Consider the following 27,232-nt stretch of genomic DNA (forward strand, 5'->3'; position numbering starts at 1 on the left):
AAAATAAAACTTTATCAAATTTATAAATACTTAAGTTGAATAAAATCGATTACCTTTTAGTCTATATAATCCACATCCAAACTTACCTAAAAAAAGACAATTAGAATTTGAATTATTATTGGATTAAAAAACATTTTCTAAATATAATTATCATAAGAACATTTAAAAGAATAATTTTAGCATTAAATGTAATACATAAATACAATTTAAATTCCTTTTTATTAAAACAGCCGTTTGAGAAACAAAACTACTACAATTTTATTTCATTTTTTGCATTTATGTGTCATACTGCATTCCACAATTATAACAATGACACATTTACATGTTCAGTCGTAGCTTTGTTTGGATTGTCCAGCTCCATCACCCACACTACACGAATTATTATTGCATTTTTTTTTTTGCTTTAAAGAAATACGAGAATGAAATAAAATTTTACTATAATTATATCAGACCATGACTATCGTCCGACTATACCTACATGCATAAAAACTATTCCTTAATAATAAACTAAACTTGTACATTTCATAATACTAGACGAAATAGTTTTTACATCGTCTAGTCACCTTTACTCCGCATGTAAACTTTACTCGATCATAATTGCAATAGGTAGCTGCTGTGGTCAGAACTTATTCAGCTATATAAAAAAACGTTTTAATATTGGAAGACCTATAAAATGCTAACGCGAATAATACAGTTATGTAAGAATACAAAGCTTTAAACTGAAACCTGACATTCCCTCACAGGTTCGTTTCACAGCTAGCACTTTTATATTCAATTACAGAAAGAATATTTTCGAAACAGAGTAGTTGTTCGTTTACCTCGTCGTAATTCATAAATAGACCACGCAATTTGACAATCCGTTCAGTTCGAATCGAGACGCGCGCTCTATACACGGATTACGGGAACTACCTTTAAATCGAATTTAAGTGCAAACGGATTTCCAATATCGCTTCTAATAACCATTAAAGTGAAACGAAACAAACACGACATTTGAAGAAAAAAAAAATAAGTGAAATGTAAAATAAATAAATAAAAGAATTGAAAAATATAAGTAAAATGTTAAAGCTTTCGATATTACTAAGCATATTAGTGGCAACCACTATAGCTTTAACGTATTCTGGAAAGCCTTACATACATATACGCCAGGGCGTAAAACCCAATCAATTGATTATCAGTGTTCGACATCCATGTACAAATATTACACGAAAAACAACAACAGAATTTCCACCAAACGACGATAACTCGACGACAACAGAGGACTCAACTGGAAATAATGATTGTTCAGACCAAAAACACCACTCGAAAGAGAGCAGTTGTTCGTCGCACTCATCAGAAGAATTTCATTCTGATTGCTTGAATACATCCGAAGAACATCGCTCGAAAAGTTCATGTTCATCATCGTCAGAGGAAAGCCAATGTTCCTGCTCTTCATCATCGAAAGAAGAAGATTGCGAATATCACTCTAAATCTAAGTGTTCGTCATCATCAGAACCAGGATCAATGGAAAAATCACAAAATTCTTGCTCTTCTTCTTCAGATTCTTCGGTGTCTTATGAATGTGATGGAGATTTAAGCAATGAATCCCTACAGGACCACAGCCACATTGGCTCATGTAGCTCTTCAGAAGAGTCCCATTCAAAAGAGACAACTGTAGAATCGGACAAAAACACATATTTTCCAACGATAGCAACATCAACCTTATCTCCAGAATCTACCACTACTCCAGTAGAGACTGGTTCTACCGAAAGGCCCGACGCAACAACCATACCCATTCTATCTACGACGATGGACACATCTGAAACTGAACGCACTACTACATCAACATTTGAAACGACCCTTACAACGCTAGAGGAAGATGGCGGAGCTTTATCAGACAATAGCACAATCACCATGCCAATAGCCGATACTACAACACCGTCAAGCTCAATAACGACCTCAACGCCAATAAGTTGGAATACTGAAACAACAGAAAGTAAATCCACCACTACAGAAACAAGTATAACTACATCGATGAGTGAAGAAACCACCGCCCATGTAAATGACACAACAACACCTTCAGGTGAGGCAACAACGACGAAGTCAGAAGGCGAAGGAACCGCTCCACCGGTTGGTGAAACTACAACACTGTCTTCGGGAGGTGAAGGAACAACAACATCTTCAGGTAAAGCAACAACGACGACGTCGGAAGGCGAAGCAACCACACCATCTGTTGTTGAAACTACAACACCGTCTTCGGGAGGTGATGGAACAACAACACCTTCAAGTGAAACAACAACGACGACGTCGGAAGTTGAAGAAACTACTCCAACTGTTGGTGAAACTACAACACCGTCTTCTGAAGGTGAAGCAACAACAACACCTTCAAGTGAAGCAATAACGACGACGTCAGAAGGCGAAGGAACTACTCCATCTGCTGGTGAAACTACAACACCGTCTTCGGGAAGTGAAGTAACAACAACAACGACGACGACGTCGGAAGGCGAAGGAACCACTCCACCTGTTGGTGAAACTACACCACCGTCTTCGGGAGGTGAAGGAACAACAACACCATTAAGTGAAACAACGACGACGTCAGAAGGCGAAGGAACCACTCCACCTGTTGGTGAAACTACAACACCGTCTTCGGGAGGTGAAGGAACAACAACATCTTCAGGTGAAGCAACAACGACGACGTCCGAAGGTGAAGAAACCACTCTACCTGTTGGCGAAACTACAACACCGTCTTCGGGTGGTGAAGGAACAACAACACCTTCAGGAAAAGGAACAACGACGACGTCGGAAGGTGAAGGAACAACTCCACCTGTTGGTGAAACTACAACACCGTCGTCGGGAGGCGAAGGAACAACAACACCTTCAAGTGAAGCAACAACGACAACGTCGGAAGGTGAAGGGACGACGTCCGAAGGTGAAGTAACCACTCCACCTGTTGGTGAAACTACAACACCGTCTTCGGGAGATGCAGGAACAACAACATCTTCAGGTAAAGCAACAACGACGACGTCCGAAGGTGAAGGAACCACTCCACCTATTGGTGAAAGTACAACACCGTCTTCGGGAGGTGAAGGAACAACAACATCTTCAGGTGAAGCAACAACGACGACGTCCGAAGGTGAAGGAACCACTCCACCTATTGGTGAAAGTACAACACCGTCTTCGGGAGGTGATGGAACAACAACACCTTCAAGTGAAGCAATAACGACGACGTCAGAAGGCGAAGGAACTACTCCACCTGCTGGTGAAACTACAACACCGTCTTCGGGAAGTGAAGTAACAACAACAACGACGACGACGTCGGAAGGCGAAGGAACCACTCCACCTGTTGGTGAAACTACACCACCGTCTTCGGGAGGTGAAGGAACAACAACACCATTAAGTGAAACAACGACGACGTCAGAAGGTGAAGGAACCACTCCACCTGTTGGTGAAACTACAACACCGACTTCGGGAGGTGAAGGAACAACAACATCTTCAGGTGAAGCAACACCTGTTGGTGAAACCACCACTCCTGTCAGCGAAATTACAACACCATCTTCGGGAGGTGCAGGATCAACAACACCATCAAGTGAAGCAACAACGACGACGTCGGAAGGTGAAGGAACCACTCCACCTGTTGGTGAAACTACAACACCGTCTTCGGGAGGTGAAGGAACAACAACATCTTCAGGAGAAGGAACAACGACGACGTCCGAAGGTGAAGGAACCACTCCACCTGTTGGTGAAACTACAACACCGTCTTCGGGAGGTGAAGGAACAACAACATCTTCAGGTGAAGCAACAACGATGACGTCCGAAGGTGAAGGAACCACTCCACCTGTTGGTGAAACTACAACACCGTCTACAACACCGTCTTCGGGAGGTGAAGGAACAACAACATCTTCAGGTGAAGCAACAACGACGACGTCCGAAGTTGAAGGAACCACTCCACCTATTGGTGAAACTACAACACCGTCGTCGGGAGGCGAAGGAACAACAACACCTTCAAGTGAAGCAACAACGACGACGTCGGGAGGCGAAGGAACCACTCCACCTGTTGGTGAAACTACAACACCGTCTTCGGGAGGTGAAGAAACAACAACATCTTCAGGTGGAGAAACAACGACGACGTCCGAAGGTGAAGGAACCACTCCACCTATTGGTGAAAGTACAACACCGTCTTCGGGAGGTGAAGGAACAACAACATCTTCAGGTGAAGCAACAACGACGACGTCCGAAGGTGAAGGAACCACTCTACCTGTTGGTGAAACTACAACACCGTCTTCGGGAGTTGAAGGAACAACTCCACCTGTTGGTGAAACTACAACACCGTCTTCGGAAGGTGAAGGAACAACAACACCTTCAGGTGAAGCAACAACGACGATGTCGGAAGGTGAAGGAACCACTCCATCTGTTGGTGAAACTACAACACCGTCGTCGGGAGGTGAAGGAATAACAACACCATTCAGTGAAACAACGACGACGTCTGAAGGCGAAGGAACCACTCCACCAGTTGGTGAAACTACAACACCGTCTTCGGGAGATGCAGGAACAACAACATCTTCAGGTAAAGCAACAACGACGACGTCCGAAGGTGAAGGAACCACTCCACCTATTGGTGAAAGTACAACACCGTCTTCGGGAGGTGATGGAACAACAACGACGACGTCAGAAGGCGAAGGAACTACTCCACCTGCTGGTGAAACTACAACACCGTCTTCGGGAAGTGAAGTAACAACAACAACGACGACGAAGTCGGAAGGCGAAGGAACCACTCCACCTGTTGGTGAAACTACACCACCGTCTTCGGGAGGTGAAGGAACAACAACACCATTAAGTGAAACAACGACGACGTCAGAAGGTGAAGGAACCACTCCACCTGTTGGTGAAACTACAACACCGACTTCGGGAGGTGAAGGAACAACAACATCTTCAGGTGAAGCAACAACGACGACGTCCGAAGGTGAAGGAACCACTCCACCTATTGGTGAAAGTACAACACCGTCTTCGGGAGGTGAAGGAACAACAACATCTTCAGGTGAAGCAACAACGACGACATCCGAAAGTGAAGGAACCACTCCACCTATTGGTGAAAGTGCAACACCGTCTTCGGGAGGTGAAGGAACAACAACATCTTCAGGTGAAGCAACAACGACGACGTCCGAAGGTGAAGGAACCACTCCACCTGTTGGTGAAACCACCACTCCTGTCAGCGAAATTACAACACCATCTTCGGGAGGTGCAGGATCAACAACACCATCAAGTGAAGCAAAAACGACGACGTCGGAAAGTGAAGGAACCACTCCACCTGTTGTTGAAACTACAACACCGTCTTCGGGAGGTGAAGGAACAACAACATCTTCAGGAGAAGGAACAACGACGACGTCCGAAGGTGAAGGAACCACTCCACCTGTTGGTGAAACTACAACACCGTCTTCGGGAGGTGAAGGAACAACAACATCTTCAGGTGAAGCAACAACGATGACGTCCGAAGGTGAAGGAACCACTCCACCTGTTGGTGAAACTACAACACCGTCTTCGGGAGGTGAAGGAACAACAACATCTTCAGGAGAAGGAACAACGACAACGTCGGAAGGTGAAGGAACAACTCCACCTGTTGGTAAAACTACAACACCGTCTTCGGGAGGTGAAGGAACAACAACATCTTCAGGTGGAGCAACAACGACGACGTCCGAAGGTGAAGGAACCACTCCACCTATTGGTGAAAGTACAACACCGTCTTCGGGAGGTGAAGGAACAACAACATCTTCAGGTGAAGCAACAACGACGACGTCCGAAGTTGAAGGAACCACTCCACCTATTGGTGAAACTACAACACCGTCGTCGGGAGGCGAAGGAACAACAACACCTTCAAGTGGAGCAACAACGACGACGTCGGGAGGCGAAGGAACCACTCCACCTGTTGGTGAAACTACAACACCGTCTTCGGGAGGTGAAGAAACAACAACATCTTCAAGTGAAGGTGTAACGACAACGTCGGAAGGTGAAGGAACAACTCCACCTGTTGGTGAAACTACAACACCGTCTTCGGGAGGTGAAGAAACAACAACATCTTCAGGTAGAGCAACAACGACGACGTCCGAAGGTGAAGAAACCACTCCACCTGTTGATGAAACTACAACACCGTCTTCGGGAGTTGAAGAAACAACAACATCTTCAGGTGAAGCAACAACGACGACTTCCGCAGGCGAAGGAACCACTCTACCTGTTGGTGAAACTACAACACCGTCTTCGGGAGGTGAAGGAACAACAACAAGTTTAAGTGAAGCAACAACGACGACGTCGGAATTCGAAGGAACCACTCCATCTGTTGGTGAAACTACAACACCGTCGTCTGGAGGTGATGGAACAACAACACCTTCAAGTGAAGCAACAACGACGACGTCGGAAGGTGAAGGAACCACTCCACCTGTTGGTGAAACTACAACACCGTCGTCGGGAGGCGAAGGGACAACAACACCTTCAAGTGAAGCAACAACGACGACGTCGGAAGGTGAAGGAACAACTCCACCTGTTGATGAAACTACAACACCGTCGACTGGAGGCGAAGGAACAACAACACCTTCAAGTGAAGCAACAACGAAAACGTCGGAAGGTGAAGGAACAACTCCACCTGTGGGTGAAACTACAACACCGTCGTCGGGAGGCGAAGGAACCACTCCATCTGTTGGTGAAACTACAACACCGTCGTCTGGAGGTGATGGAACAACAACACCTTCAAGTGAAGCAACAACGACGACGTCCGAAGGTGAAGGAACCACTCCACCTGTTGTTGAAACTACACCACCGTCTTCGGGAGGTGAAGGAACAACAACATCTTCAGGTGAAGCAACAACGACGACGTCGGAAGGTGAAGGAACCACTCCACCTGTTGGTGAAACTACAACACCGTCGTCGGGAGGCGAAGGAACAACAACACCTTCAAGTGAAGCAACAACGACAACGTCCGAAGGTGAAGGAACAACAACATCTTCAGGTGAAGCAACAACGACGACGTCCGAAGGTGAAGGAACCACTCCACCTGTTGGTCAAACTACAACACCGTCTTCGGGAGGTGAAGAAACAACAACATCTTCAAGTGAAGCTACATCGACAACGTCGGAAACTACACCACCGTCTTCGGGAGGTGAAGGAACAACAACATCTTCAGGTGAAGCAACAACGACGACATCCGAAGGCGAAGGAACCGCTCCACCTGTTGGTGAAACTACAACACCGTCTTCGGGAGGTGAAGGAACAACAACACCATTAAGTGAAACAACGACAATGTCAGAAGGCGAAGGAACTACTCCACCTGTTAGTGAAACTACAACATCGCCTTCGGGAGGTGAAGGAACAACAACATCTTCAGGTGAAGCACCAACGACGACGTCCGAAGGTGAAGGAACCACTCCACCTGTTGTTGAAACTACACCACCGTCTTTGGGAGGTGAAGGAACAACAACATCTTCAGGTGAAGCAACAACGACGACGTCCAAAGGTGAAGGAACCACTCCACCTGTTGGTGAAACTACAACACCGTCTTCGGGAGGTGAAGGAACAACAACACCATTAAGTGAAACAACGACAATGTCAGAAGGCGAAGGAACTACTCCACCTGTTAGTGAAACTACAACATCGCCTTCGGGAGGTGAAGGAACAACAACATCTTCAGGTGAAGCACCAACGACGACGTCCGAAGGTGAAGGAACCACTCCACCTGTTGGTGAAGCTACAACACCGTCTTCGGGAGGTGAAGGAACAAGAACATCTTCAGGTGAAGCAATAACGACGACGTCCGAAGGTGAAGGAACCACTCCACCTGTTGGTGAAACTACAACTACGTCTTGGGGAGGCGAAGGAACAACAACACCTTCAAGTGAAGAAACAACGACAACGTCGGAAGGTGAAGGAACAACTCCACCTGTTGGTGAAACTACAACACCGTCTTCGGGAGGTGAAGGAACTACAACACCATTAAGTGAAACAACGACGACCTCTGAAGGTGAAGGAACCACTCCACCTATTGGTGAAACTACAACACCGTCTTCGGGAGGTGAAGGAACAACAACATCTTCGGGTGAACCAACAACGACGACGTCGGAAGGCGAAGGAACCACTCCATCCGTTGGTGAAACAACACCACCGTCTTCGGGAGGTGAGGGAACAGCAACACCTTCAAGTGAAGCAACAACGACGACGTCAGAAGTCAAAGGAACTACTCCACCTGCTGGTGAAACCACCACTCCTGTCAGCGAAACTACAACACCATCTTCGGGAGGTGCAGGATCAACAACACCTTCAAGTGAAGCAACAACGACGACGTCCGAAGGTGAAGGAACTACTCCACCTATTAGTGAAACTACAACACCGTCTTCGGGAGGTGAAGCCACAACAACATCTTCAGGTGAAGCACCAACGACGACGTCCGAAGGTGAAGGAACCACTCCACCTGTTGGTGAAACTACAACGACGTCTTCGGGAGGTGAAGGAATAACAACATCTTCAGGTGAAGCACCAACGACGACGAACGAAGGTGAAGGAACCACTCCACCTGTTGGTCAAACTACAACACCGTCGACGGGAGGCGAAGGAACAACAACACCTGCAAGTGAAGCAACAACGACAACGTCGGAAGGTGCAGGAACAACTCCACCTGTTGGTGAAACTACAACACCGTCGTCGGGAGGCGAAGGAACCACTCCATCTGTTGGTGAAACTACAACACCGTCGTCGGGAGGTGATGGAACAACAACACCTTCAAGTAAAGCAACAACGGCGACGTCGGAAGGTGAAGAAACAACTCCGTGTACGACTTCCGAAGGTGAAGGAACCACTCCTCCTACTGGTGAAATTACAACACCGTCTTCGGGAGGTGAAGGAACAACAACATCTTCAAGTGAAGCAACAACGACAACGTCCGAAGGAGGCGAAGGAACAACAACGCCTTCAAGTGAAGAAACAACGACAACGTCGGAAGGTGAAGGAACAACTCCACCTGTTGGTGAAACTGCAACACCGTCTTCGGGAGGTGAAGGAACAACAACATCTTCGGGTGAAGCAACAACGACGACGTCGGAAGGCGAAGGAACCACTCCATCCATTGGTGAAACAACACCACCGTCTTCGGGAGGTGAGGGAACAGCAACACCTTCAAGTGAAGCAACAACGACGACGTCAGAAGTCGAAGGAACTACTCCACCTGCTGGTGAAACCACCACTCCTGTCAGCGAAACAACAACACCATTTTCGGGAGGTGCAGGATCAACAACACCTTCAAGTGAAGCAACAACGACGACGTCCGAAGGTGAAGGAACCACTCCACCTGTTGGTGAACCTACAACACCGTCTTCGGGAGGTGAAGGAACAACAACACCTTCAAGTGAAGCAACAACGACGACGTCGGAAGGCGAAGGAACCACTCCACCTGTTGGTGAACCTACAACACCGTCTTCGGGAGGCGAAGGAATAACAACATCTTCAGGTGAAGCAACAACAACGACGTCCGAAGGTGAAGGAACCACTCCACCTCTTGGTGAAACTACAACACCGTCTTCGGGAGGTGAAGGAACAACAACACCTTCGGGTGAAGCAACAACGACGACGTCCGAAGGTGAAGGAACCACTCTACCTGTTGGTGAACCTACAACACCGTCTTCGGGAGGTGAAGGAACAACAACACCTTCAAGTGAAGCAACAACGACGACGTCCGAAGGTGAAGGAACCACTCCACCTGTTGGTGAACCTACAACACCGTCTTCGGGAGGCGAAGGAACAACAACATCTTCAGGTGAAGCAACAACAACGACGTCCGAAGGTGAAGGAACCACTCCTCCTCTTGGTGAAACTACAACACCGTCTTCGGGAGGTGAAGGAACAACAACATCTTCGGGTGAAGCAACAACGACGACGTCGGAAGGCGAAGGAACCACTCCATCCGTTGGTGAAACAACACCACCCTCTTCGGGAGGTGAGGGAACAGCAACACCTTCAAGTGAAGCAACAACGACGACGTCAGAAGGCGAAGGAACCACTCCACCTGCTGGTGAAACCACCACTCCTGTCAGCGAAACTACAACACCGTCTTCGGGAGGTGAAGGAACAACAACATCTTCAGGTGGGGCAACAACGACGACGTCCGAAGGTGAAGGAACCACTCCACCTATTGGTGAAGGTACAACACCGTCTTCGGGAGGTGAAGGAACAACAACACCTTCAAGTGAAGTAACAACGACGACGTCGGAAGGTGAAGGAACAACTCCACCTGTTGGTGAAACTACAACGCCGTCGTCGAGAGGCGAAGGAACAACAACACCTTCAAGTGAAGCGACAACGACGACGTCGGAAGGCGAAGGAACCACTCCATCTGTTGGTGAAACTACAACACCGTCGTCGGGAGGCGAAGGAACACCAACACCTTCAAGTGAAGCAACAACGACGACGTCGGAAGACGAAGGAACCACTCTACCTGTTGGTGAAACTACAACACCGTCTTCGGGAAGTGAAGGAACAACAACACCATTAAGTGAAACAACGACGACGTCCGAAGGCGAAGGAAGCACTCCACCTGCTGGTGAAACCACCACTCGTGTCAGCGAAACTACAACACCATCTTCGGGAGGTGCAGAAACAACAACATCTTCAGGTGAAGCTACAACGACGACGTCCGAAGGTGAAGGAACCACTCCACCTGTTGGTGAAACTACAACACCGTCTTCGGAAGGTGAAGGAACAACAACATCTTCAGGTGAAGCAACAACGACGACGTCCGAAGGTGAAGGAACCAGTCCACCTGTTGGTCAAACTACAACACCGTCTTCGAAAGGTGAAGGAACAACCACGACGTCTGAAGGCCAAGGAACCACTCCACCTGTTGGTGAAACTACAACACCGTCTTCGGGAGGTGAAGGAACAACAGCATCTTCAGGTGAAGCAACAACGACGACGTCTGAAGGCGAAGGAACCACTCCACCTGTTGGTGAAATTACAACACCGTCTTCGGGAGGTGAAGCAACAACGACGACGTCCGAAGGTGAAGGAACCACTCCACCTGTTGGTGAAACTACAACACCGTCTTCGGGAGGTGAAGGAACAACAACACCTTCAAGTGAAGCAACAACGACGACGTCGGAAGGTGAACGAACCCCTCCACCTGTTAGTGAAACTACAACACCGTCTTCGGGAGGTGAAGGAACCACTCCACCTGTTGGTGAAACTACAACACCGTCTTCGGGAGATGAAGGAACAACAACATCTTCAGGTGAAGCAACAACGACGACGTCGGAAGGCGAAGGAACCACTCCATCCGTTGGTGAAACAACACCACCCTCTTCGGGAGGTGAGGGAACAACAAAACCTTCAAGTGAAGCAACAACGACGACGTCCGAAGGCGAAGGAAGCACTCCACCTGCTGGTGAAACCACCACTCCTGTCAGCGAAACTACAACACCATCTTCGGGAGGTGCAGGAACAACAACACCTTCAAGTGAAGCAACAACGCTGACGTCTGAAGGCCAAGGAACCACTCCAACTGTTGGTGAAACTACAACACCGTCTTCGGGAGGTGAAGGAACAACAGCATCTTCAGGTGAAGCAACAACGACGACGTCTGAAGGCGAAGGAACCACTCCACCTGTTGGTGAAACTACAACACCGTCTTCGGGAGGTGAAGCAACAACGACGACGTCCGAAAGTGAAAGAACCACTCCACCTGTTGGTGAAACTACAACACCGTCTTCGGGAGGTGAAGGAACAACAACACCTTCAAGTGAAGCAACAACGACGACGTCGGAAGGTGAACGAACAACTCCACCTGTTGGTGAAACTACAACACCGTCGTGGGGTGGCGAAGGAACAACAACACCTTCAAGTGAAGCAACAACGACGACGTCGGAAGGCGAAGGAACCACTGTTGGTGAAACTACAACACCGTCGTCGGGAGGTGAAGGAACAACAACACCATTAAGTGAAACAACGACGACGTCCGAAGGTGAAGGAACCCCTCCACCTGTTAGTGAAACTACAACACCGTCTTCGGGAGGTGAAGGAACAACAACATCTTCAGGTGAAGCAACAACGACGACATCGGAAGGCGAAGGAACCACTCCATCTGTTGGTGAAACAACAACACCGTCTTCGGGAGGTGAGGGAACCACAACACCTTCAAGTGAAGCAACAACGACGACGTCCGAAGGTGAAGGAACCACTCCACCTGTTGGTGAAACTACAACAGCGTCGTCGGGAGGCGAAGGAACAACAACGACGACGTCGGAAAGCGTAGGAACCACTCCATCTGTTGATGAAACAACAACACCGTCTTCGGGAGGTGAGGGAACAACAACACCTTCAAGTGAAGCAACAACGACGACGTCCGAAGGTGAAGGAACCACTCCACCTGTTGGTGAAACTACAACACCGTCTTCGGGAGGTGAAGGAACAACAACATCTTCAGGTGGAGCAACAACGACGACGTCCGAAGGTGAAGGAACCACTCCACCTAATAGTGAAAGTACAACACCGTCTTCGGGAGGCGAAGGAACAACAACATCTTCAGGTGCAGCAACAACGACGACGTCCGAAGGTGAAGGAACCACTCCACCTGTTGGTGAAACTACAACACCGTCTTCGGGAGGTGAAGGAACCACTCCACCTGTTGGTGAAACTACAACACCGTCTTCGGGAGGTGAAGAAACAACAACACCATTAAGTGAAACAACGACAACGTCAGAAGGCAAAGAAACTACTCCACCTATTGGTGAAGGTACAACACCGTCTTCGGGAGGTGAAGGAACAACAACACTTTCAAGTGAAGCAACAACGACGACGTCGGAAGGCGAAGGAACCACTCCACCTGTTGGTGGAATTACAACACCGTCTTCGGGAGATGGAGGAACCACTCCACCTGTTGGTGAAACTACAACACCGTCTTCGGGAGGTGAAGGAACAACAACACCATTAAGTGAAACAACGACAACGTCAGAAGGCGAAGGAACTACTCCACCTGTTAGTGAAACTACAACACCGTCTTCGGGAGGTGAAGGAACAACAACATCTTCAGGTGAAGCAACAACGACGACGTCCGAAGGTGAAGGAACCACTCCACCTATTGGTGAAAGTACAACACCGTCTTCGGGAGGTGAAGGAACAACAACATCTTCAGGTGAAGCAACAACGACGACGTCCGAAGGTGAAGGAACCACTCCACCTATTGGTGAAAGTACAACACCGTCTTCGGGAGGTGAAGGAACAACAACATCTTCAGGTGAAGCAACAACGACGACGTCCGAAGGTGAAGGAACCACTCCACCTGTTGGTGAAACCACCACTCCTGTCAGCGAAATTACAACACCATCTTCGGGAGGTGCAGGATCAACAACACCATCAAGTGAAGCAACAACGACGACGTCGGAAGGTGAAGGAACCACTCCACCTGTTGGTGAAACTACAACACCGTCTGCGGGAGGTGAAGGAACAACAACATCTTCAGGAGAAGGAACAACGACAACGTCGGAAGGTGAAGGAACAACTCCACCTGTTGGTGAAACTACAACACCGTCGTCGGGAGGTGAAGGAACAACAACATCTTCAGGTGGAGCAACAACGACGACGTCCGAAGGTGAAGGAACCACTCCACCTATTGGTGAAAGTACAACACAGTCTTCGGAAGGCGAAGGAACCACTCCATCCGTTGGTGAAACTACAACACCGTCTTCGGGAGGTGAAGCAACAACAACACCATTAAGTGAAACAACGACAACGTCAGAAGGCGAAGGAACTATTCCACCTGTTAGTGAAACTACAACACCGTCATCGGGAGGTGAAGGAACAACAACATCTTCAGGTGAAGCAACAACGATAACGTCCGAAGGTGAAGGAACCACTCCACCTGTTGGTGAAACTACAACACCGTCTTCGGAAGGTGAAGGAACAACAACATCTTCAGGAGAAGGAACAACGACAACGTCGGTAGGTGAAGGAACACCTCCACCTGTTGGTGAAACTACAACACCGTCTTCGGGAGGTGAAGGAACAACAACATCTTCAGGTGAAGCAACAACGACGACGTCCGAAGGTGAAGGAACCACTCCACCTATTGGTGAAAGTACAACACCGTCTTCGGGAGGTGAGGGAACAACAACACCTTCAAGTGAAGCAACAACGACGACGTCGGAAGGTGAAGGAACCACTCCACCTGTTGGTGAAACCACCACTCCTGTCAGCGAAATTACAACACCATCTTCGGGAAGTGCAGAATCACCAACACCATCAAGTGAAGCAACAACGACAACGTCGGAAGGTGAAGGAACAACTCCACCTGTTGGTGAAATTACAACACCATCTTCGGGAGGTGCAGGATCAACAACACCATCAAGTGAAGCAACAACGACGACGTCGGAAGGTGAAGGAACCACTCCACCTGTTGGTGAAACTACAACACCGTCTTCGGGAGGTGAAGGAACAACAACACCATTAAGTGAAACAACGACGACGTCAGAAGGCGAAGGAACTATTCCACCCATGGATGAAACTTCAACGACGTCTTGGGGAGGCGAAGGAACAACAACACCTTCAAGTGAAGCAACAACGACGACGTCGGAAGGTGAAGGAACCACTCCACCTGTTGGTGAAACCACCACTCCTGTCAGCGAAATTACAACACCATCTTCGGGAGGTGCAGGATCAACAACACCATCAAGTGAAGCAACAACGACGACGTCGGAAGGTGAAGGAACCACTCCACCTGTTGGAGAAACAACAACACCGTCTTCGGGTGGTGAGGGAACAACAACATCTTCAAGTGAAGCAACAACGACGACTACCGAAGGCGAAGGAACCACTCCACCTGTTGGTGAAACTACAACACCGTCTTCGGGAGGTGAAGGAACAACAACATCTTCAGGTGAAGCAACAACGACGACGTCCGAAGGTGAAGGAACCACTCCACCTGTTGGTGAAACTACAACACCGTCTTCGGAAGGTGAAGGAACAACAACAACTTCAGGAGAAGGAACAACGACAACGTCGGAAGGTGAAGGAACAACTCCACCTGTTGGTGAAACTACAACACCGTCTTCGGGAGGTGAAGGAACAATAACATCTTCAGGTGAAGCAACAACGACGACGTCCGAAGGTGAAGGAACCACTCCACCTATTGGTGAAAGTACAACACCGTCTTCGGGAGGTGAAGGAACAACAACATCTTCAGGTGAAGCAACAACGACGACGCCCGAAGGTGAAGGAACCACTCCACCTATTGGTGAAACCACCACTCCTGTCAGCGAAATTACAACACCATCTTCGGGAAGTGCAGAATCACCAACACCATCAAGTGAAGCAACAACGACAACGTCGGAAGGTGAAGGGACAACTCCACCTGTTGGTGAAATTACAACACCATCTTCGGGAGGTGCAGGATCAACAACACCATCAAGTGAAGCAACAACGACGACGTCGGAAGGTGAAGGAACCACTCCACCTGTTGGTGAAACTACAACACCGTCTTCGGGAGGTGAAGGAACAACAACATCTTCAGGAGAAGGAATAGCGACGACGTCGGAAGGTGAAGGAACCACTCCACCTGTTGGTGAAACTACAACACCGTCTTCGGGAGGTGAAGGAACAACAACATCTTCAGGTGAAGCAACAACGACGACGTCCGAAGGTGAAGGAACCACTCCACCTGTTGGTGAAACTACAACACCATCTTCGGAAGGTGAAGGAACAACAACATCTTCAGGAGAAGGAACAACGACAACGTCGGAAGGTGAAGGAACAGCTCCACCTGTTGGTGAAACTACAACACCGTCTTCGGGAGGTGAAGGAACAACAACATCTTCAGGTGGAGCAACAACGACGACGTCCGAAGGTGAAGGAACCACTCCACCTATTGGTGAAACTACAACACGGTCTTCGGGAGGTGAAGGAACAACAACATCTTCAGGTGAAGCAACAACGACGACGTCCGAAGCTGAAGGAACCACTCCACCTATTGGTGAAACTACAACACCGTCGTCGGGAGGCGAAGGAACAACAACACCTTCAAGTAAAGCAACAACGACGACGTCGGAAGGCGACGGAACCACTCCACCTGTTGGTGAAAATACAACACCGTCTTCGGGAGCTGAAGAAACAACAACACCTTCAAGTGAAGCTACAACGACAACGTCGGAAGGTGAAGGAACAACTCCACCTGTTGGTGAAACTACAACACCGTCTTCGGGAGGTGAAGGAACAACAACATCTTCAGGTGGAGCAACAACGACGACGTCCGAAGGTGAAGGAACCACTCCACCTATTGGTGAAAGTACAACACCGTCTACGGGAGGTAAAGGAACAACAACATCTTCAGGTGAAGCAACAACGACGACGTCCGAAGGTGAAGGAACCACTCTACCTGTTGGTGAAACTACAACACCGTCTTCGGGAGGTGAAGGAACAACAACACCTTCAAGTGAAGCAACAACGTCGACGTCTGAAGGCGAAGGAACCACTCCACCTGTTGATGAAACTACAACACCGTCTTCGGGAGTTGAAGGAACAACTCCACCCGTTGGTGAAACTACAACACCGTCTTCGGAAGGTGAAGGAACAACAACACCTTCAGGTGAAGCAACAACGACGATGTCGGAAGGTGAAGGAACCACTCCATCTGTTGGTGAAACGACAACACCGTCGTCGGGAGGTGAAGGAACAACAACACCATTAAGTGAAACAACGACGACGTCAGAAGGCGAAGGAACTACTCCACCTGTTAGTGAAACTACAACACCGTCTGCGGGAGGTGAAGGAACAACAACATCTTCAGGTGAAGCACCAACGACGACGTCCGAAGGTGAAGAAACCACTCCACCTGTTGGTGAAACTACAACACCGTCTTCGGGAGGTGAAGGAACAACAACATCTTCAGGTGAAGTAACAACGACGACGTCCGAAGGTGAAGGAACCACTCCACCTGTTGGTCAAACTACAACACCGTCTTCGGGAGGTGAAGAAACAACAACACCTTCAAGTGAAGCTACAACGACAACGTCGGAAGGTGAAGGAACCACTCCACCTGTTGGTCAAACTACAACACCGTCTTCGGAAGGTGAAGAAACAACAACACCTTCAAGTGAAGCTACAACGACAACGTCGGAAGGTGAAGGAACCACTCCATCTGTTGGTGAAACTACAACACCGTCGTCGGGAGGCGAAGGAACCACTCCATCTGTTGGTGAAACTACAACGCCGTCGTCGGAAGGCGAAGGAACAACAACACCTTCAAGTGAAGTGACAACGACGACGTCGGAAGGCGAAGGAACCACCCCATCTGTTGGTGAAACTACAACACCGTCGTGGGGAGGTGAAGGAACAACAACAAGTTTAAGTGAAGCAACAACGACGACGTCGGAAAGCGAAGGAACCACTCCATCTGTTGGTGAAACTACAACACCGTCGTCGGGAGGTGAAGGAACAACAACACCATTAAGTGAAACAACGACGACGTCAGAAGCAACAACGACGACGTCCGAAGGTGAAGGAACACCTCCACCTGTTAGTGAAACTACAACACCGTCTTCCGGAGGTGAAGGAACCACTCCATCTGTTGGTGAAACTACAACACCGTCGTCGGGAGGTGATGGAACAACAACACCTTCAAGTGAAGCAACAACGACGACGTCGGAAGGTGAAGGAACAAGTCCATGTACGTCTTCCGAAGGTGAAGGAACCACTCCTCCTACTGGTGAAACTACAACACCGTCTTCGGGAGGTGAAGGAACAACAACACCATCAAGTGAAACAACGGCGACGTCGGAAGGTGAAGGAACTATTCCACCCATTGATGAAACTACAACGACGTCTTGGGGAGGCGAAGGAACAACAACACCTTCAAGTGAAGCAACAACGACAACGTCGGAAGGTGAAGGAACAACTCCACCTGTTGGTGAAACTACAACACCGTCTTCGGGAGGTGAAGGAACAACAACATCTTCAGGAGAAGGAACAGCGACGACGTCGGAAGGTGAAGGAACCACTCCATCTGTTGGTGAAACTACAACACCGTCGTCGGGAGGCGAAGGAACAACAACTCCTTCAAGTGAAGCAACAATGACGACGTCGGAAAGCGATGGCACCACTCTATCTGTTGGTGAAACTACAACACCGTCTTCGGGAGGTGAAGGAACAACAACACCATTAAGTGAAACAACGACGACCTCTGAAGGTGAAGGAACCACTCCACCTATTGGTGAAACTACAACACTGTCTTCGGGAGGTGAAGGAACAACAACATCTTCAGGTGAAGCAACAACTACGACGTCCGAAGCTGAAGGAACCACTCCACCTGTTGGTGAAGCAACAACGACGACGTCGGAAGGTGAAGGAACCACTCCATCTGTTGGTGAACCTACAACGCCGTCTTTGGGAGGTCAAGGAACCACAACATCTTCAGGTGAAGCAACAACGACGACGTCCGAAGTTGAAGGAACCACTCCACCTCTTGGTGAAACTACAACACCGTCTTCGGGAGGTGAAGGAACAACAACATCTTCAGGTGAAGCAACAACGACGACGTCGGAAGGCGAAGGAACCACTCCATCCGTTGGTGAAACTACAACACCATCTTCGGGAGGTGCAGGATCAACAACACCTTCAGGTGAAGCAACAACGACGACGTCCGAAGGTAAAGGAATCACTCCACCTCTTGGTGAACCTACAACAACGTCTTCGGGAGGTGAAGGAACAACAACACCTTCAAGTGAAGCAACAACGACGACGTCGGGAGGTGAAGGAACCACTCCACCTATTGGTGAAGGTACAACACCGTCTGCGGGAGGTGAAGGAACAACAACACCTTCAAGTGAAGCAACAACGACGACGTCGGAAGGTGAAGGAACCACTCCACCTATTGGTGAAGGTACAACACCGTCTTCGGGAGGTGAAGGAACAACAGCATTTTCAGGTGAAGCAACAACGACGACGTCTGAAGGCGAAGAAACCACTCCACCTGTTGGTGAAACTACAACAACGTCGTCGGGAGGTGAGGGAACAACAACACCTTCAAGTGAAGCAACAACGACGACGTCCGAAGGTGAAGGAACCACTCCACCTATTGGTGAAGGTACAACACCGTCTTCGGGAGGTGAAGGAACAACAACACCTTCAAGTGAAGTAACAACGACGACGTCGGAAGGTGAAGGAACCACTCCATCTGTTGGTGAAACTACAACACCGTCGTCGGGAGGTGAAGGAACAACAGCATTTTCAGGTGAAGCAACAACGACGACGTCTGAAGGCGAAGGAACCACTCCACCTGTTGGTGAAACTACAACACCGTCTTCGGGAGGTGAAGGAACAACAGCATCTTCAGGTGAAGCAACAACGACGACGTCGGAAGGTGAAGGAACAACTCCACCTGTTGGTGAAGCTACAACACCGTCGTCGGGAGGCGAAGGAACCACTCCATCTGTTGGTGAAACTACAACACCGTCGCCGGGAGGTGATGGAACAACAACACCTTCAAGTGAAGCAACAACGACGACGTCGGAAGGTGAAGGAACAACTCCATGTACGACTTCCGAAAGTGAAGGAACCACTCCTCCAACTGGTGAAACTACAACACCGCCTTCGGGAGGTGAAGGAACAACAACACCATCAAGTGAAACAACGACGACGTCGGAAGGTGAAGGAACTATTCCACCCATGGATGAAACTTCAACGACGTCTTGGGGAGGCGAAGGAACAACAACACCTTCAAGTGAAGCAACAACGACAACGTCGGAAAGCGAAGGCACCACTCCATCTGTTGGTGAAACTACAACACTCTCTTCGGGAGGTGAAGGAACAACAACATCTTCAGGTGAAGCAACAACTACGACGTCCGAAGCTGAAGGAACCACTCCACCTATTGGTGAAGCAACAACGACGACGTCGGAAGGTGAAGGAACCACTCCACCTGTTGATGAACCTACAACACCGTCTTCGGGAGGTCAAGGAACAACAACATCTTCAGGTGAAGGAACCACTCCACTTCTTGATGAAACTACAACACCGTCTTCGGGAGGTGAAGGAACAACAACATCTTCAGGTGAAGCAACAACGACGACGTCGGAAGGCGAAGGAACCACTCCATCCGTTGGTGAAACTACAACACCATCTTCGGGAGGTGCAGGATCAACAACACCTTCAGGTGAAGCAACAACGACGACGTCCGAAGGTGAAGGAACCAGTCCACCTGCTGGTGAATCTACAACACCGTCCTCGGGAGGTGAAGGAACAACAACACCTTCAAGTGCAGCAACAACGACGACGTCGGAAGGTGAAGGAACCACTGCACCTGTTGGTGAAACGACAACACCGACATCAGATAATAGTGGATTTTCATCATCTGAAGAAAGTATGTCTCATGAAAAGGTCTCACAGGAAAGCTCGTCTTCATGGGATTCATCAGAGTCGACTGGAAACAATGATGGGGAGTCGTCTTTATCAACAAGCGAAACAAATTCTGGTTCATCAGAAACAATTGGCTCTAATGACTCACAAAATAAGAGTGACTCCTCAAATGAAAGTTCTGAGTCTTCTGAAGACTCGAGTTCAAAGAATGATAAAGGAAACAAAAGTGATTCTCATTCGAAAGAAAAAGGCCACCATGGATCATTAAACCATTCTCATTCAAAAGAAAAGGGCCATCATGGTTCACACGAAGGCCATGGCCACTCTGGTTATGGCAAAGGGAATTCCCATTCTAAAGAAAGGGATCATCATGGATCTCACAAAGGAGGCCAATCAAAAGAAAGTTCAGAATCTGTAGAAAACGGTCATGGGTCAATTAGCCAATCAGGTTATGGCAAAGGCGAATCAAAATCTTCAGAAAAAGGGCATTATGGGTCACATAATCACTCTGGTTATGGAAACCGACATTCTCATTCGAAAGAAGAGGGTCATCATGGTTCACATGGAGGCCATGGCCACTCTGGTTATGGCAAAGGGAATTCCCATTCTAAAGAAAAGGATCATCATGGATCTCACAAAGGAAGCCATTCGAAAGAAAGTTCAGAATCTGCAGAAAACGGCCATGGGTCATTTAGCCAATCGGGTTATGGCAAAGGCGAATTTAAATCTTCAGAAAAAGGGCATCATGGGTCATTGACCCAGGGAGGAGGAGAGTCCCATTCTAAAGAAAAATCAGAGTCAACTGAAAAAGGACATGGATCATTAAGCCACTCTGGTTATGGCAAAGGGAATTCCCATTCTAAAGAAAAGGATCATCATGGATCTCACAAAGAAAGCCATTCGAAAGAAAGTTCAGAATCTGCAGAAAACGACCATGGGTCATTTAGCCAATCGGGTGATGGCAAAGGCGAATTTAAATCTTCAGAAAAAGGGCATCATGGGTCATTGACCCAGGGAGGAGGAGAGTCCCATTCTAAAGAAAAATCGGGGTCAACTGAAAAAGGACATGGATCATTAAGCCACTCTGGTTATGGCAAAGGGAATTCCCATTCTAAAGAAAAGGATCATCATGGATCTCACAAAGGAAGCCATTCGAAAGAAAGTTCAGAATCTGCAGAAAACGGCCATGGGTCATTTAGCCAATCGGGTGATGGCAAAGGCGAATTTAAATCTTCAGAAAAAGGGCATCATGGGCCATTGACCCAGGGAAGAGGAGAGTCCCATTCTAAAGAAAAATCAGAGTCAACTGAAAAGGGACATGGATCATTAAGCCACTCTGGTTATGGCAAAGGGAATTCCCATTCTAAAGAAAAGGATCATCATGGATCTCACAAAGGAAGCGAATCGAAAGAAAGTTCAGAATCTGGGTCATTTAGCCAATCGGGTTATGGAAAAGGCGAATTTAAATCTTCAGAAAAAGGGCATCATGGGTCATTGACCCAGGGAGGAGGAGAGTCCCATTCTAAAGAAAAATCGGGGTCAACTGAAAAAGGACATGGATCATTAAGCCACTCTGGTTATGGCAAAGGGAATTCCCATTCTAAAGAAAAGGATCATCATGGATCTCACAAAGGAAGCCATTCGAAAGAAAGTTCAGAATCTGCAGAAAACGGCCATGGGTCATTTAGCCAATCGGGTGATGGCAAAGGCGAATTTAAATCTTCAGAAAAAGGGCATCATGGGCCATTGACCCAGGGAAGAGGAGAGTCCCATTCTAAAGAAAAATCAGAGTCAACTGAAAAGGGACATGGATCATTAAGCCACTCTGGTTATGGCAAAGGGAATTCCCATTCTAAAGAAAAGGATCATCATGGATCTCACAAAGGAAGCGAATCGAAAGAAAGTTCAGAATCTGGGTCATTTAGCCAATCGGGTTATGGAAAAGGCGAATTTAAATCTTCAGAAAAAGGGCATCATGGGTCATTGACCCAGGGAGGAGGAGAGTCCCATTCTAAAGAAAAATCAGAGTCAACTGAAAAAGGACATGGATCATTAAGCCACTCTGGTTATGGCAAAGGGAATTCCCATTCTAAAGAAAAGGATCATCATGGATCTCACAAAGAAAGCCATTCGAAAGAAAGTTCAGAATCTGCAGAAAACGGCCATGGATTATTTAGCCAATCGGGTGATGGCAAAGGCGAATTTAAATCTTTAGAAAAAGGGCATCATGGGTCATTGACCCAGGGAGGAGGAGAGTCTCATTCTAAAGAAAAATCAGGGTCAACTGAAAAAGGGCATGGATCATTAAGCCACTCTGGTTATGGTAAAGGGAATTCCCATTCTAAAGAAAAGGATCATCATGGATCTCACAAAGGAAGGCATTCGAAAGAAAGTTCAGAATCTGCAGAAAACGGCCATGGGTCATTTAGCCAATCGGGTTATGGCAAAGGCGAATTTAAATCTTCAGAAAAAGGGCATCATGCGTCATTGACTCAGGGAGGAGGAGAGTCCCATTCTAAAGAAAAATCAGAGTCAACTAAAAACGGCTATGGATCAGTCAGCCACTCTGGTTATGGCAAAGGGAATTCCCATTCTAAAGAAAAGGATCATCATGGATCTCACAAAGGAAGCCATTCGAAAGAAAGTTCAGAATCTGCAGAAAACGACCATGGGTCATTTAGCCAATCGGGTTATGGCAAAGGCGAATTTAAATCTTCAGAAAAAGGGCATCGTGGGTCATTGACCAAGGGAGGAGGAGAGTCCCATTCTAAAGAAAAATCAGGGTCAACTAAAAATGGTCATGGATCAGTCAGCCACTCTGGTTATGACAAAGGGAATTTCCATACTAATGAAAAGGATCACCATGGATCTCACAAAGGAAGTCAATCGAAAGAAAGTTCAGAATCTGGGTCATTTAGCCAATCGGGTTTTGGCAAAGGCGAATTTAAATCTGCAGAAAAAGGGCATCATGGGTCATTGACCCAAGGAGGGGAAGAGTCCCATTCTAAAGAAAAATCAGAGTCAACTGAAAAAGGACATGGATCATTAAGCCACTCTGGTGATGGCAAACGGAATTCCCATTCTAAAGAAAGGGATCATCATGAATCTCCCATAGGAAGCCATTCGAAAGAAAGTTCAGAATCTGTAGAAAACGGCCATGGGTCATTTAGCCAATCGGGTTATGGCAATGGCGAATTTAAATCTTCAGAAAAAGAGTCCCATTCTGAAGAAAAATCAGAGTCAACCACAAACGGCCATGGATCAGTCAGCCACTCTGGTTATGGGAAAGGGAATTCTCATTCTAAAGAAAAAGGTCATCATGGATCACACAAAGGAAGCCAATCGAAAGAAAAGTCTGAGTCTATAGAAAATGACCGCTGGTCATTTGGCCAATCGGGTTACGGCAAAGGTAATTCTCAAACTACCGATAAAGCTTACAACAAAGGGGCATTGAACCCCGGGAATGAAAAGTCCCATTCAAAAGAGAATTCAGAGTCTACAGAAAAGGGCAACCATGGTTCATTAAACCACTCTGGATATGGCAAAGAGGAGTCTCATTCTAGAGAAAAAGATCAGTATGGCAAAAATACCCATTATGGAGAAAAACACGGGAAAAATTCCAAAGACGTTGAAAAGACCGACAAATCCAAAGAAGAGAGTGACATATGGGCATTTGGCAACTATAAACCTCACACTTGGGAAGGGTCATCGAATTCTAACAAACAGAAACATTCTGAGAGGTATACAAATAATAGTTCAAAATCATCAGAAAAATCCCATTTATCCACTCCCGAGGAAGATTTGAGCAAATCACATAATTCAAAATATGAACAAATAATGGATAAGTCAAAAGAAACATCCAAGTCTTCGGAGGATTCAAAAGCACAGAATAATAAGTCGGGAAAGGAAACCAACAAATGGTCGCAACATAGAACAAGATATGCCAGACATATTTCAAATATTCCCGGAAGTTTTGTAGCCTCAAAGAAGGGAAACAACTCGCATCTATCAAGAAGATATATCCGGAAATTATCACATAACAAATCTGTATATGTTGTCCCAAAGCCACAAGAGACCGTCTCAGATACAATGGAGTACATAACTAACGGAAGAAATGGCTTTGTGGTTAAATCTCATCGCAATGGCAATGGGCAAAGAGAACTCAAATACTACACTGTCAATCGAGCAAATTGCAGGGGATTTCTAAAGTGGGAAATAATAAGGTTTAGGCACTCCAGATAGTCATATGAAAAAAATACACGAATATATACATAACTATGTACGATATGTTTATTAAATTTTTTTATAATTAAGAAAAAAATAATAAAACGACTTTATTAATTAATTTAAAAAATAATAATATTATGTATTAATTTTCATTGTTTTTATATTTTTATCCGTGCAATAGCAACTTAGATAGACCCCATAGTTATTACTAAAAGTATGTTGAATTTATTATTCAATTTCGATTAAATCTGGCTTGACTTTCTGTTATATTGGTGCGATTCTATTCAAAGTTTTATGATGCTCTAATGATGCTACATTGTAAAGTTTTTAATCGATTTATATAAGCTCCTACATAATATTTCTAACTTTTTATAATGTAGCAAAGGCTCTACACCTGTTCAGCTGAAAATTATTGCATTTTTGCACTTCGTTATATGATATCAGAATCTAAAGAAACATACATACTGCACATGTTTCTTTAGATTCTGATATACCGCTGAAAGTACTAAATGAATCGAAGAATATCAGAAACGATGAAAGTATCCAATATTATATAATTTACAAACATATCAATATACCTGTTACCATGTTTCAACAAAACTCTGTGCCATGACAATAATACAATACAAATGGCAGGGTTGTATGAAAAAATATTTTTCTGCAACTAAATGCAGATGAACGGAATTTAATTTGGACAATTTCATTAATTCAATATTATTTTCTAGCGGCATTACTTCTACTTCGATTCGCCAAATTCACAGAATCAATGGATCCACCACCTCCAGAGTCTTGGCATATACATTTTCCATTTCGGTCAAATAAATAAAACTATGTTGTTGTGTGTTTTTTGTCAATACCCTGAAGGAAATGTGGCGTGTTGTATCGCCTTTGACTACTATTGTGGCAACATGTCTCCATATTTTCTACAACTTGTCTACATATAATGTAATAAGAAGAAACATTTGTTATGTTAACAACCAACTGAGCGTGGTTATGCTTCTTCTTATTATTTTTATTAGAAATAATTTTGGCGGCAGTAGACAGGAATTTTGTTAAAAACTCGGGTTTAATTGATTTAAGATAATTGTATAATTAATTAGTGAAAAAAATGTGATCAAAATAAATTATAAAAGATTTACAAGTGGCATATGTGAAATTGTGTCTATATCTACAAACAATTGACTTACTACTGACCGTGTCCACATATGTGATGTTGTGTCTATATCTACAAACTACTGACCATGCCACTAGTTAATTCTCAATGACAAGCACATGTTTAATGTCAATAGTAAAATGTTGGGTATAGTCGGTCAACAGTATTGGTGACAATGTCAATAGTGATTTACTATAGACATTTCCTACAGGGTATTCTCGGTTATATCTACAGAAGTAAATACATGAGTATATTCTGTATTTGTAGTATGAGCCAATGTTCTCTTCTCAATGCACTGGATCATTCTATTTATTTTTCTAAAGATTTATTCGTTGCTGAAATAAAACAGAGTTTTGTTAAAAACCAATTTGTCTGACCATATATACATAGGGGAAAACAACAACATCAACAACATGTTGTGGCCTGTCGGTTTTTGATGCTTTTATTGGAATTTTTATTTATTTCATTTTTTGGTTTATATTTTTATTGAAAAAATAGCAATAGGACGAATGATGCCCCGGTCTATTAGCTAACGTTAGATGTGCGGACAAAAGAATTTAATCTCAAAATTTCAAAGTTAAGTTTTTTAACCAAATAGAAAAAAAGAATATCAGGAAAAATGCTTAAATAAACAAGGAAGTGGTTGTTGAGTTTGAAGCGTAAGAGAATTTAACAAAAATACCAAAGGAATATTTAGTGAAATATAGTCATGTGTATCACGAAAAGGAGCCACTTGATTCTATTTGGCGGTTCAGGTTTTTGCAATAAATAGATTCTGTTCCTTTTTTGATTAAATTGTTGATTTTTAGTTTAGTTTTATATAATGTCCATTACTGGTAAAATAAAATGTTAGTAAGAGATACAAATTAAATTCCAAATTTAAATATACAGTGTATTGCCAAAATTGTCTGTAAAGTTTTAAAGCTATTGTTTTGAGCACAAAACAAAAAATACAAAATAACGATGATACACTTTTTTTCGAATTTCGTTATTCCAACAAACAAAAGATTCAATCTAGCAGCTCAATGTGGTGCCTTTTTAAGATGAAAATCAAATCAAGCCAGAAAAAGTTTGATTGAAATTCCTTGGAGCCTTCAAATGACAGCTAACACCTGCCACAGAGTGGGTTCTTTGTGAATGGAACAGAGGAGTGCATGTGTATTTGTGCCCTCAAGGACTAATCGGCGGCATTGCTCCTCCATACACATACAATATATTTAGTATGGTTTGCTTCTTTTTGCTGTTTGTTTTTCAGTTGATTTTTATACAAACTTGTTTCACGTTGTTAAATTTCATTCATTAAAGGAGTCGCCAGAAAAAAGAAACACACACACACAACAGAAAACATACCAAGCAGATGTTTTTTTAGCAACACCTCGCTCGTGTAAAGATGAAATTTCCGCTTGAAATAAAACCCATAAAAATATTTGCGAAAAAAATAACACACACACCCACAAAGAGCAGCTGAAATTGAATTTGTGATTGTTTTATTTCGCTTAAAATTATTAT

General features: G+C 45.9%; 3 protein-coding genes and 1 long non-coding RNA gene across 4 annotated transcripts in view; 3 read left to right on the forward strand and 1 right to left on the reverse strand.

Annotated features, from left to right (window-relative positions):
• The window catches only part of LOC133331511 (uncharacterized), an 81,198-nt gene that overhangs the window by 17,136 nt on the left and 36,830 nt on the right, over positions 1-27,232 (reverse strand). The window lies entirely within an intron of this gene.
• On the forward strand, positions 1,057-15,067 carry LOC133331513 (mucin-2-like). The gene is made up of 7 exons (XM_061539902.1): positions 1,057-2,059; positions 6,437-6,762; positions 7,036-7,138; positions 8,030-8,848; positions 11,234-11,611; positions 14,651-14,817; positions 14,951-15,067. The coding sequence occupies exons 1-7, from the start codon at positions 1,057-1,059 to the stop codon at positions 15,065-15,067; spliced, it is 2,913 nt and encodes a 970-aa protein (XP_061395886.1).
• Positions 16,594-19,790, forward strand: LOC133331505 (mucin-2-like). Its single transcript, XM_061539895.1, has 6 exons — positions 16,594-16,828; positions 17,060-17,287; positions 17,924-18,100; positions 18,869-19,144; positions 19,298-19,727; positions 19,787-19,790. The coding sequence occupies exons 1-6, from the start codon at positions 16,594-16,596 to the stop codon at positions 19,788-19,790; spliced, it is 1,350 nt and encodes a 449-aa protein (XP_061395879.1).
• On the forward strand, positions 20,350-24,585 carry LOC133331506 (hornerin-like). Its single transcript, XM_061539896.1, has one exon. The coding sequence runs from the start codon at positions 20,350-20,352 to the stop codon at positions 24,583-24,585; it is 4,236 nt and encodes a 1,411-aa protein (XP_061395880.1).

Source organism: Musca vetustissima, unplaced genomic scaffold (genome assembly GCF_032173495.1).
Source record: "Musca vetustissima isolate MV318-11 ecotype Yass unplaced genomic scaffold, APGP_CSIRO_Mvet_v1 utg19436, whole genome shotgun sequence".
Taxonomy (NCBI): Eukaryota; Metazoa; Arthropoda; class Insecta; order Diptera; family Muscidae; genus Musca; species Musca vetustissima.